Source organism: Petaurus breviceps, unplaced genomic scaffold (genome assembly GCF_028583685.1).
Source record: "Petaurus breviceps papuanus isolate PSGF00001 unplaced genomic scaffold, PetGlider_PUasm1.0 140, whole genome shotgun sequence".
Lineage (NCBI taxonomy): Eukaryota > Metazoa > Chordata > Mammalia > Diprotodontia > Petauridae > Petaurus > Petaurus breviceps.
Window position 1 is genome coordinate 4,205,611 of NW_027185698.1, and position 13,959 is coordinate 4,219,569.

Consider the following 13,959-nt stretch of genomic DNA (forward strand, 5'->3'; position numbering starts at 1 on the left):
AACAGATAATATGCTTCAATCTGCATTTAGATTCCATAGTTCTTCTGGATGTGGACAGCATTTTCCATCATGAGTCTTTTGGGGTTCTCTTAGATCCTTTCATTGTTAAGAAGAGATAAGTCTATAGAAGTTAGTCATCATATAATGTGGATGTCACTGTATACAATGTTCTCTTAATTCTGCTCATTTCACTCAACATCAGTTTATGTAAGTCTTTCCATGTTTTTCTGAAGTCTGCCTGTTCATCATTTTGGTATTCCATTGCATTTATCTACCACAACTTGTTCAGCAAAGGAAGAACTTATTTCAAATCTGCCTTAAACACACACTGAACAAGTCACTTTTCTATTTAAGAGATAAAAGTAGCCTACCTTTTATATACCAACCATATACATACACACACATGTATATACACACACACATATGTATATATATATATACATAGACACACATACACATATATATGTATGTATACTTTAAATACACCTACCTTGCTAGATTGCTGTGAGGATTGAATGAGAATATATGTAAAGACCTTTGCAAAACTTAAAGTACTATTTAAATACTAGCATTTAATTTAGATTGCTGTGAGGATTGAATGAGAATATATGTAAAGACCTTTGCAAAACTTAAAGTACTATTTAAATACTAGCAATTAGCTGCTATTACTTGAATTTTCTGTTTTCTACATGAGTCTTGAATTTTCTATTATTTTTTTTTTTAACTAGGCAATGTTGCATAGTGGATAGATAGCCACCTTTATAGTTAGAAAGATCTGAGATCAAGTCCCACTTGTCAACTCACTGAACTTTTCATTATGTCTTAAGCAGCTCTCTGAGATTATACAACTGCTGAAAAGGTACTGATTTCATTTCTTCGCTCAAATTCCTTGCGCCAAAGACATCTCAGGACTGGACCACCCCGCTCCCCCCCCATATTTATATTTTTGTCACATGGGAGTATTTTAATGAAAATGCTTCACAGAGTATATATAACATGGTATCATTCCTGCTATTGGCCTGTCAATGTTAGGACAACTAGGTTAAAAAAGCTTAAGAATTTTGTTTTCTGATTTCTTTTATACGTCAGTTGGTAGGTTTTTTTTTCCATTTTCTGATATGATAAACATAATGTTATTGAACAGTTGTCAGACCTCCCTCCCCCTTTCTTGATGATTTCATGTGATAAAAGGAAAATATATACATAAACACACAGACATACAAACGTATACATATATACATAATGCATATACTGAATGTATATATAATACCTATTATATATATATATGGTTATGTCAACTTATTTCTTAAATTAGAGAAAAACCTTTCTGTTTTGAAGTTTCGCTTTTAAAAACCATTTTCACTTATATTCACTGGATGAAACAGTGATATAGCTTAAATCCATGTGTAGGGCTAGGCATGCTCTGTGACAGAGAAGAAAGCATATTGGAGGTGGTGCCCCAAGTTGTCATGGTCTGGCCAAGCTCTAAATCTGGTGTTTCCTAGGATAGCTGGTGCCAATGGCACATCTGTTTATAGCAAATGTTTGTGCAATGGCTTCTAACATCCCTGGAACTGAAATCTGGCATTTGGTATTTTCAAGAATAGATTGAAAATTTCAATAAATATGGACTTTTTTTTAATCTTTGTTTATGAATGTGAAGTGTTCATTTTTATTTCTCACCGTAGAATTTTTTATGTTCTCTTCATAAATTAATTTTGGCTAAATTTTATTTCTGTAAACGTATATCATGATTTTGAAGACACTTTGGATATAAAAACATTTTACATAATAAGTAAAAGTTTAAAAATCACATGTTACAAGGTGTCACACACCTATGGTATTTATTGAGATCACTTTTTAACCTTAGTAAGGTTTGAAATAGTACCATCAGCTTTATATACTTAGAAACTACGTGAAAAAACATTTCCCTAGACATTTACCACGAACATTTTATGTAAAGTGCTTTGCCATCATGAATAGAATAGGTACATTAGCTAAAGGTCGTGTATGAAAATAAATTCTGTATATGAAACCTTACTTAGTCCTAAGAATTTTTTTTAAATTGACGACATTTCCCTTTGTGGCTCACAATAATGCAATGTTTTGTGACTGTGTGTGGTTTGTCCTTTGTTCTTGAAGGACTCTGACATCAGGGAGATGATGATATGACTTGCAGTTGACCTTGATTTGAGTGAGGGAGGGCTGTGCAAAGTCACCAGCCTCACTTTCTCCTCCAGAGCTATCTGGGTCCAGTGGCCAGATATTGAGCAGTGTTTTGTTTGTTTGTTTGCTTTTTGAGGGGAGGAAGGTAGGGCTTAAATGGGGGTTAAATGACTTCCCCAAGGTCACATGGCTAGTTTTTGTGTTAAGTGTCTGAGGTCAGATTTGAACTCAGATCCTCCTGACTCCAGGCCCCTAGCCACCCCGTGTTGAGCAGTGTTTTAAGGAATATCTTGGTACATGCTAAGAATTATCTAGTCTTTCAGTATTTGTGTATAGAGTCTCAAACACAAAAACCTCCCCTCCATCGCTCTCCTATGTGATGTTATTTCTTGCCTATGCATATATAGATCTGCCTATATCATCTGTTTTCTTGGAGGAAAATAGTACCCTGATGATTTCATAGATTATCATAGCTAGAAGGGACATTAGCATTTATCTAGTCCAAACTCCTCATTTTTTTTGGATGAGAGAACTGAGTTCCATAGACTTTTAAAGTAAGGTAGTTTTATAGCATTAGGTCCAGATTCCAAATCTCCTTCACCTGCTATTTTATGTATTCCTTTTGTCATCTTTTTGTTTCTTAAAAAAAAAAAAATCATACTTCTTTGCATCAGTAAAATGCACGCCAGGTATTCACTGAGAGAATAAGAATGTATGGAGTTCTTGGATGTAAATATCTTAGTAAAGGGTCCAATTCATGTTTAGACAAAACCTTGCTGAAAACAACAAAATTCATTAGTTTATTTCAGATGGAGCTGTTGGTATAAAATGCTTCCATGATTATTTTTTTAATCTTAATTTCTGTTTACAATATTCTTCTAATTTTATTCTATTTTATTAAATAAAAGTAAATTCTATTTGAGACTACAAATAACACCTCCTTTTTATAACTAAGATAAGAAAAATACTTAAATGTCAAATGCGGTTATTTTTATTTTTAATTGAGAAAAATTATAGTTAAATGATCAGTCTTGAAATAGTTGCTTTTATAATTTTATATTTTTATATGTTGTGCATTGTATATTTATATCTAAACATATATCCATGAAAACAACTCTTTTAAGACTGTGTGTATTTTAACTAATATATTTCATGTCAATTCGTGAAACTTTTAAGCTTCTGTGAATTAAACTTGCATAAAAAGAGCAAGCCTTAGAAAGTGGAAAATGCAAATAATTTAGATAAAGCTTATAAAATGTGTCTTGAAATCCTTTTTGCCCATTTATTTGCAAGCAGGTATTTATAAATACATACTCACAGATACTTCTTAAGATCCAGCCAGATCTTTGATTCTTTGAACCTAACTGATGTGGAAACAAGTTTTGGCTTAATAGCTTTATTTGTTGTTCCCAGACAGTAGAATATTTTATTTGGGGGATTTCATAGTTTCACCAGTATGCATTTAATATAAGGCATTTCTAATTTAAAGTACTTCTCAGGATTAAATTATTCAAATACTTTCCTAAATTAATTTTGGCTTTAACTGTCTATATGAAATTATACAGTCAGGTTTCTTGGTATAACTAATTTTGTTTCATAATTTGAATGTGACTAATGATTCCTTTATACACATTATGAAAAATTAGCGCAAATATTCTTGGTATGATAAAGAGCTAGGAAATGGAACTAATTGATATGAAAATGAAAAGGTGTTGATTGAGGGATCACATAGACATTTATTTTTCCAAATGCAAATAACTCACAGAACCCAATAACTTGAAGAGAACTCACTTCACAGGATATTTAATCCAACCCATACTTGAATGGAAATCTCTTTTATAACAACATTGGCAAATAGTCATCTAGTCTCTGCTCCAACACTTCTGGTATAGAGGAAACCTGGTACTCCATGTTCTTCCAGTACTTTTAGTTTTCTTATTTCACTCTAATTGTAATTGTTGGGAAGCTTTCCCTCATGTCTATCTGAAATCTGCCTTTCTGCAATATCTGCCCATCTTTCCTAGTTCTGTCCTGGGGCTAGTTAGAATGGATTTAATCTCTTTTCCTTATCGTTGCCCTTCAGAAACTTAGATAGGTAGGGGTGTGTAAATGTGGAAAGAAAACTGTCAGTATTCCATCTTTTTTTTTTTTTTGGAAGTAACCACTTTTTATTTGGAGTTTATAACAAGTATATAAAGTCAAACTTTGAGGTTCTGAAGTCAGCCATTTTGAACTTTTTTGTCTGAAGTTTAAGAGGTCTCTTGGAAAGAATAATTTGACCTTTGATCCTATCCATCACCAAATTAATTACCGTTGAGTACATAAAAATCACTTATCTGAGAGGAACTATTTTTTTATAAAAGACTTTAATATCAATAATCATAGAGGTCTTATTATTGTCTTTGGCTTTTAGCTAGTTGCTTGATTAAAACATAATGCTAATTCCAAAATCATGACCTTTTGTTTCACAAGATACATCTTGAAAATTCATGCTTTGGTCATAAGGAAACCTGATAAGAGTAGAGAGGACTAGTGTCAGTAGAGGAGAGGAAGGGGGTGAACAATTCAAAGAGTGTCTTCTATTAGTAATGATTAGTAGTTGTTGTTCAGTCATGTCTGTCTCTTTATGACTGACCGAACACTAGCATTCTAGGCCCTTCTATCCTCCACTGTCCTGAAGTCTTTTCAAGCTCCTGTTCATTGGTTCCATGACACTTATCTGTCCATCTCATTCTCTGCCTTCCCCTTTTCCTTTTGTCTTCAGTCTTTCTCAGCATTAAGATCTTTTCCAGTGAGGCCTGTCATTTCATTTGTGGCCAGAGAATTTAAGCTTCAGCTTCAGTATTTGTCCCTCTACAGAATAGTGTGAATTCTTGAAATATTGACAGATCTAATCTTCTTGCTGTCCAAGGGACTCTCAACAATCTTCTCTAGCATCACATTTTGAAATCATCGATTCTGTGGTGCTCAGCTTTTCTTATAGTCCAGCTCTCATGGCCATACGTCACTATTGGGGAAAAAGTAAAATAGGTTTGACAATACAGACCTTTACTGGCCAGGTGATGTCTCTGCTTTTTAGTATGCTGTCCATATTTGCCATAGTTTTCCTTCCAAGGAGCAAGTGTCTTTAAATTTCATAGCTGCAGTCGCCATTTGCAGTGATCTTTGAGACCAGGAATATAAAATCTGACACTGCTTCCATTTCTTCTCCCTCTTTTTATCAAGAAGTGATGGGACCAGTTGTCATGGTTTAGTTTGTTTTTAATGTTAAGCTTCAAGCAAGGTTTTATACTCTCATCTTTTACCCTCTTTAAGAGACTTCTTAATTCTTCCTCACTTTCTGCTCTTAACAGTACATGCAGATAACATATGTTCATGTCTGAGAGTGTTGATAATTTTCATAGCAACCTTAAAATAGACTTTTGATTCATCCAGTCTGGCATTTCACCTGATGTACTCTGCATATAAGTTAAAATAAGGTGACAATATATACAGCTTTATTGTACTCCTTTCCCAATCTTAAATCAGTCAGTTGTTCCATGTTCAGTTTTAACTGTTGCTTCTTGACCCACATACAGGTTCTTCAAGAAACAAGATGATCTAGTACTCATTTTTCTCTAATCCCCATAGTTCAAGGCTTTAGTGTGGTCAATGAAACAGAAGGAGATGTTTTTTCTGGAACTCCCTTGATTTCTCCATAATTGAGTGAAATATTGGCAATTTGGTCTCTAGTTCCTCTGTCTCTTTGCAAACCAGCTTGCACATCTGGTGCTACTCAGTTCACATATTGCTGAAGCTTAGTTTGCAGAATTTTAACTGTAACCTTGCTAGTGTGTGAGATGATCATATGATTGTTTGGTAATTTGAACATTCTTTTTTTTTTTTAGCATTGCCCTTCTTTAGGATTGGGATTGAAACCATTCTTTTCCAATCCATTGGCCATTGTTGAGTCTTCCAAATTTGTTGGCATATTGAGTGCAGCACTTTAACAGCATCATATTTTAGGATTTTAAATAGCTCAAATAGAAATCCATTACCTCCACTGGCCTTATTGTTAGCAATGCTTCCTAAGGCCCACTTGACTTCATTCTGCAGGATGTCTTTTTCTAGATCAATAAACATACCATCATGGGTTATTGATGATGTTAAGATCTTTCTTGTATAGTTCTTCTGTGTATTCTTAACACTTCTTCTTAATCTCTTGTACTTCTGTTAAGTCCCTTCCATTTTTGTCTTTTATCATGCCCATTTTTGCACGAAACATTCCCTTGACATCTCTAATTATCTTAAAGATCTCATATATTTTTTCTGTTACTTTTCTTCTATTACTTCTATCACTTAATTACTCATTTAAAAAAAATCCTTCTTGCTGGCCCCTGGAATTCTGCATTCTATTGGGTATATCTTTCCCTTTTTCTTTTGCCTTTTGCTTTTCTTCTTAGCTTTTTATAAAGCCATTTTGCTTTCTTGCTTTCCTTTTGGTTGGAGATTTTTTTTTGTTGTTGCTTCTTTCTATACAATATTATGAATCTCTGTCCATAGTTCTTCAGGCATTTTCTCTACCAGATCTAATCCCTTAAATCCATTCATCACCTCTACTTAATATTCATAAGGGACATTATTTAGGTTATATCTGCTTGGTCTAATGGTATTAGTAAAATCTTCAAGTATGAAGGATAAGATTTTTGTTCAGTCTTCATTGAGGACAAATTTACTTGTCTTTTAGGGGTCTTCTATTTTATAGCTTAGTGTAATTTCCTCACTGCTTCCTCATATAGGAAGATACGATAGCATGACCTTCTTGTGGGAGATAGTTTTATACTCAGCAAAAATCACCAAAAGTTATTTTTAAATTAGTGAAAGAGCTAATCAATATTTTAAGTCCTTACTCTGTAAGGATTGGTGGAAGGAATTGGAGATAATCAACATGAAGAAAAGAATGTGTGGGTGGATTGAGAGATGTGATAGCTGTCTTCAAGTATTTAAAGGACTTTTGGACTCATATGGTAGAGAGATTAGACATATTCTACATTGTATCAGCAAGCACCCCAGCATCCCCAGGGTGGCTGCCAGCACAGGTTCTTGGATCTGCTTTGATAAAGGAAAGCAACTCAAAATGGGTTAACAAGCTTACTTTAATCAGCCAAATATGTGTCGTTTACCTAGTTCAGGGGAAAAAGTTCAGCACCCCGAACTTCAGAATATACAGACAGAATTATCAAGACAGAGAAACAGATCAAGTAGACAGTTTCCAAACTGTCCAACCATTACATCTATACCAAATCAACATCTGGGTTTTTCAAAGCTGGGGGGCTCTCAACAACGGCTTTCCAGAGTTTCATCTGATCAAATCATAGAACATTTCTCAAAGTGAGCCCCAAAACAAAGCCTCACAGCAGGGTTTATATAGCCTTCTCCTGGCTCAGAGAATGTAACAACTTTCTTGACCCACTGGCCAATCAAGAAGTATCTACTGAGGGGCGGCCAGGTGGCTCAGCGAGTAAGAGCACCGGCTCCAGTGTCGGGATGACCTGGATCGAATCCGGGCTCAGATACTCAGCACCACACCCAGAAATAATAACTGGCCGTGTAACCTTGAGCAAGTTACTTAACCCCAATTGCTTAAAAAAAAAAAAAAAAGAAGTATCTACTGAAAAACAAGCCTTTCACCCCAGGCTCCAGGTGCACTTTAGCCTAGGGGCAGGGAAGATATTAAAAATTTACATTCCCATTACATACATGGAGGGGTAAAAGTTGCAAAAACGACAATTTGGGCTTGATATAAGAGTGAAAAAATTCTTAATATCCAGGCATGTAATAAGTTACTTCTGGAAGTATTACCAGGTGTGAGACAGTTTGAGTAAAGAATAAAGCTCAAGGATACATGTTGAGTATTACTTCCTGTGGTCTTATTTGTCCCCTTTGAAGATGGTGCAAATAACCTGCATTGAGTTTGATTTTGTCCTATCTCAGGAGCTATCTTGTGTCTGGGTTTTTGAAGCTTTAAAGGGACATTGGAACCCATCCTTCTGTACAGAGCAAATTTCTCTCTACTAGATCAACAGGATAAAAATGTTACATCTCCACATGGTGGTCTTTAATTGCTACATAGCTGTGTCTGTCTCAGGGAGTTAGGTGTTTCCTCTTCAACCAGAGACTAGATGATCACTTGTTGATTGTATCACAGTGAGGTTTTTTTTTTTTTTTTGGTGTGAGTTGGGCTGAATTGATGACTTTCCAACTTTGAAATTCCATGATTTTATGTTTCTTCCACATTTTGAAGCCTAGATTATATCTCCTTTCCTGTAGATTAAAATGTGTAACTTACTTGTGGAAGGACTTAAATTTGCATTTTTAGAGAGAGTAGAGTTCATGGCTCTATTGATGATTCTGAAGAACCATTGAAATCATAGTAAAGACTTAGGGGGAAAAAACATTTTGAAAGCAACTACATGAACCATGATTGAAGAGCAATGCCTTTTACTTGAAAAAAAATTTTTTTTGAGAAGGAAAAGGGCATGAGGATATTTAAGATTCTTAAATATCCTCATGCCCTTTTCCTTATTGTGTTTTGAATAAAGAACAATACAATTCCTGTAAATGTACATTTCTCGACACAAGCAATTCATATCTTGAATAACTTAACGTTTGAATGGACATGTAAATGTGGAAGTGAAGGATGAACATGAAAAAGGATGTTCCTGTGTTGTGCATGTCATATGATGGTTTTTGAACCCTCATGTTTTTCTCCAAGAGAAAATGCCATATATTTTCACATTTCTTCCCTGAACTACAGTATGAATATGCCAGCCATTTAATTAAATGTTCTAAACTTTCATTTGTTCACATAAATCTTTGTATGATGGTACCCAAGACCTCATTTCTTCTTAATAATATTTTTAACTGGATGGTTTTAAAATGAAAAGTAAATATCTTTCCCATAGTAATCCTTTATTTGAGACTTGAATGCATATGTACGAATATTAGATGTTATTTTAAATATGTAATAGGTAAATAGATGATATTTTCATAATAATTCATTACATTTATATATCTATCAGGGACATAAAAAGTTTGTGGTGTATATGTAACTAAGTGGTCCATTCAGATATAGAAGTTAAAACTTTTTTTTATTTTACTTAGGAGAAAAACTCAGACATTTAGTTACTGTAAGTTATCCATAAAATTTTAAAAGCTATTCACAGATTTCTGTTAAGTTGATTTCTTTTCTGCTGTTACTAGCATGCCTTCTCCATTCCTTATATATTAGGTATTGTCTTTGTTTAGAATAGCAGGCACCTTCAGTCTCTTGATCGATCTCCATTAGCCTTTTTCTTGTGTGTCAAATTAAAACTGTGGTCCACACATCAAAACTTTGTTCTTTGGATGATTTTAAGACTAGGATTAGAAATTCAACCCTTTCCATTACTTAGCAGCAACTGAGGAAAATTTTAACAAATTGAGAAAATTGACTAAGATTATATATAAAACACATGACAGTGGTAATGTTGAATTTTATTTAAAAAGAGCAATATTTGAAATTCTTAATACTTAACCTTTCAAATTCTCCCCATAACTTTGTAGCATTTATGCTTCTGAAGTTATTGAAGCTTAAAAATATACTAAGACTTTGGATACCCAGTATTTTATATAATTATAATAGCCAAAATATGGTATGTTTTAATGGCAACCAGCATTAGTAACACAAATATTTTCTAGGAAAGATACTTCCATGAAAAACTACAATTTGGGGAATTTAAAAATGGAAGGAGAAATATATAGCAAGAGAATATGTTATTGTTAACATCTTAAAATAAATAATGCTTCTACCCAGAATGCATGAATAAATGCAGAGTTTTCCTCAAATGTTTTGGATCAAAGGTAATGCTTTTTATAAGTTTTAGTAATCATGCCTACCTTTAAAAACAGAGAAAATATATTGCCCTTAGGAACTACATGCTGGTCAGCTTATCTTCCACTTGAAGGAAAGCAAATCATAAATCATTAACACCCAAACAGTCAATCTTAGAATATCATATGGTTTTGAGAGTAACAAAAATAACTGTAGGGCAAAAAAGAAAGCTTTTAAAAATTTGATTTGTATTCAATAAGTGTGATTACTAAAACGATGAATTTTGATGTTTTATAAAATAATTCAGCTTTTAAAAATATGCATATTTTAAAATTTTTGAATGTTTGTATTTTCCAAACTAGGATTTTAAGAGTGGACTTGGCATTACCATAATTCCTATGAATTTAGCAAATGTAAAACACGTGGATCGGACTGTAAAACAATCTTTTGAAATAATCACTCCCTACAGAAGTTTTAGGTAAGATTTAAAAATCTTTGACTATTTTAGTACTTTTGGCAAATATAATTCTATAAGTTTTAAGTTATTGGTCTTGTATTTAAAATGGACTAGTCTAACAGTAAAATTATTTGTAGTGACTTGCATTTTTTCCATATTTGCTGATAAATAAAAGCCTTACAAAATAGTTTTAGAAAATTAACAAGTCCAAAGAAATGTGTAACTCAGCAGTTTTGTTAGGGCAGCGAGTGGTACAGTAGATAGAGTGCTGACCTGGAATCAGGAAACCCCAAGTTCCAATACAGTCCGATACACTAAGTGTGTGACCCTGGGCAAATCACTTAACCCTGTTTGTCCCAGTTCCTCATCTGTAAAATGAGCTGGAGAAGGGAATGGAAGACTAGTCCAGTATCTTTGCAAAGAAAACTCTAAATGGGGTCACGGAGAGTCAGACATGACTGAAACAACTGAATAACAACCTTTTGGTGTTACTTCTGATTAGACTTAGAAAGACTTAACCCTCTACATATACAATTTCTTTCTTTCTTTCTTTCTTTTTTTTTTTTTTTTTCTCTTTGGAGGGGGGAAGGCAGGGCAATTGGGGTTAAGTGACTTGCCCAAGGTCACATGACTAGTAAGTGTTAAGTGTCTGAGGTCAGATTTGAACTGAGGTCCTCCAGACTCCAGGGCCTGTGTTCTATTCACTGTACCTCCTAGTTGCCCCATACAGATACAATTTCATATGGAAATTAGTAGAAAGGGAATAGAAAGAGAAAAGAGTTCACATATTTCTTCAAGCCTTATACCTTTCCATTCAATGCTATGATGTTTCTTTATCTATCTAAATCCCAGTCTTCCTACAAAACCTGTATGTAATGTTTTGCTTGAAACCTTCCCAGACAAATCTTTTTTCAGTATAGTTTTCACCTTCAAGACCTTTTTGTAGCATTTGTTATCCTAAACATTTTATTTCATTGCCCCAAGATTGGTCACAAGTGATGAATATTTTTTTTGGGGGGGGGAGGGATGACACAATTCTAAACTATTTACTTGTTGTGTGATCTACATCATTAATGAGAGTTATCCACAGTGTATACCTCCCCAAAATACTGGAATAAGCATATTTTACTACTAAATTTTGTCTTGCTTTATTCTCTACTTAAAAAAAAAGTTATTTCCAAAATAATATTTGAAGTACTTTGAAGTCAAGGAATGTATTCCCTCTATAACCTCACATAATCCTAGTCATAGAGTGAATACTCAGTTGATAATTTTTGAACGTAATTTATTTATTGCAGGTCACCTGTGCCCATGATGTTAGTTTTAAGGCCTGAAGAAATAATAATAGCTATAGGACACTAATTATGTAATAAATCTCTTCAAGAGGTTTTTAATATAATTGGTTAGAGATTTTTGTTACCCTGTTTAAAGTTATTATTCTCTTTACACCAAGAAACCAAGGTCAGTGCCTCACAATTGGAGAGTTTTTAGTATTTGCAATTTAAAGGTGATAGCTGGAGAAAGGATAAAATTTTAGCTTTTCATCTAGAGATTCCAGCCCCAACCACAAATTTATGTATGCACTTATGACCACCTGTTTCTGTGTGGTGTCAGATCTTTGTGTAGAAGCCAAATTTATGAATATCTTGGTGTTTGTAAGTTCTCTACCTTATAAAAAAAATGCCAGTCCTATAAGTCAGTGCTTTATTTCCAGGGATGGTGTAGTATTTATTAGACCTCTGTGAATTTTCTAACATCTTAATATAGCATATATTTTGAGGAGAAAGCTAAAGGTTTTATAAACTTTTAGAAAGGTAATATAAACCACATTGTGACAAATCTAGTATAAGGTCACATTTTTAATATACTGAGCTACTAGGTTTACTGGATGGACAAAACTAAATGAAAGAAAACATTACAACTATATTTGTGAATTATTTCACGATTTGAATAATAACTAGTATTTACACGGTGTGTTAAGATTTACAAAACACTTTCCATATATTATCTCATTTTATCGTCACTACAAACCTGTTATTATTGCTATTTTACTGATGATGATTGAGAGTGGTAATGTGACTTGCCCAGGGTCACACAGTTAGTGAATGTTTAAGGCAGAATTAGAAGTTAGGTTTTTCTGGTTCCAAGTTTTCCAGTTAGAAAACTGCTACACTACCTACCTGCCATTGATGATTGCATAAATCCACTTATAGAGAACAACCACTTGGGGAAACTCTGGGAGTTCCTAAACTTCCTTAAATCCATCTGACCTTTAGTTCATTTTTAGTTTTTAAGTCTCAAATCCCCAGTTCTGATGTGCAAGGTGATCATTGCAAGCTTTAGTTTAAAAGCTAGACTGAATGGCTAGGAGGTGCCTTGTGAATCAAGGATCAAGTTACAGACCTGAAACTTCTCCAGCTCTTTTTTGGAGTATTCTTCATCTACCACTTGGGAAGTTTTAAGTTTTTCATCTAACCCTATGAGGTAAGAGTATCACTGTGGTCAGGGGAGATTTTTATGACTATTTGCTTTCAAAATACATAAAACCAAAAACAGAGAAAGGAAAATATTTATTCTCAGAATTTATTTTGAGAAATAAAATTGGATATTTCTCATGGTTTCAAGTAAAAATGGATTTAAAACAAACCCACCATCACTCGTAAATTTGTATGGAGGACAGATTTTTAAACTGTGATTCCATCTTTGGATGCAATGACTATGCAAACCATACCCTCTGCTTAATTGGCCTTTACAATGAAGATCAATAAGACAGAAAAGTCAATTATTTCAGCTTTACAGCAGAGTCGGAAAAAGAGAAGCAAGAGTGGATTGAAGCCGTGCAGCAATCGATAGCAGAAACTCTCTCAGATTATGAAGTAGCTGAGAAGATTTGGTTCAATGAGTCAAACAAGAACTGTGCTGATTGTAAAGCACCAGATCCTGACTGGGCATCCATCAATCTCTGTGTTGTCATTTGTAAGAAGTGTGCAGGTAATTAATGATGAGCAATGCTGCTGGTACCGGGTAAGTGGGATGTTGTACATCCAGCCCTTTGTTCCGTCACGGGTCAAGTCCTCTAGCTGAGGATAATGATGACAATGATGATTATAAACCTTCGTTGTACATGACTCAGTGAGATGTGAAATGCTGAATGTTATAAGCATGTTATAAGCATAAACCTTTCTTACCAACTGGTCCGTATGTGGATTTTTTTAAAATGACAGTGTCAAAAGTATCAGGTTTCATTATCTTGATTTTAGGTATGTGCCTTAAACTTATACAGTGATTTGTCATTCTCTGTCTTCTAAAAAGGATGCTGTGTTAGAAATTTTTAAAGATGCTAGAATATGTAGCTACATTTTAAGCTCATGTTTACTAATTTCATAGAATTATAAAATCTCAGAGTTAGAAGGTAACCTTAGGCGGTTTTCAAGTCTAATTTATAACTGAAGAGTAGTCCCTTTTACAACAGTTGAGGTGGTTG

The 13,959-nt window shown here is 34.0% G+C and overlaps 1 protein-coding gene across 5 annotated transcripts in view; it reads left to right on the forward strand.

Annotated features, from left to right (window-relative positions):
* Nucleotides 1–13,959, forward strand: part of ARAP2 (ArfGAP with RhoGAP domain, ankyrin repeat and PH domain 2) — a 251,214-nt gene that overhangs the window by 111,806 nt on the left and 125,449 nt on the right. For 4 of the 5 annotated variants that reach the window (XM_069068703.1, XM_069068712.1, XM_069068721.1 and 1 more), the window contains exons 10-11: nt 10,381–10,496; nt 13,267–13,466. The exons of the other annotated variant lie outside the window; for it this stretch is intronic. In XM_069068703.1, coding sequence (XP_068924804.1) covers nt 10,381–10,496; nt 13,267–13,466 — 316 coding nt within the window. The remainder of the gene's footprint in view (nt 1–10,380; nt 10,497–13,266; nt 13,467–13,959) is intronic. 5 annotated transcript variants of the gene reach the window in all.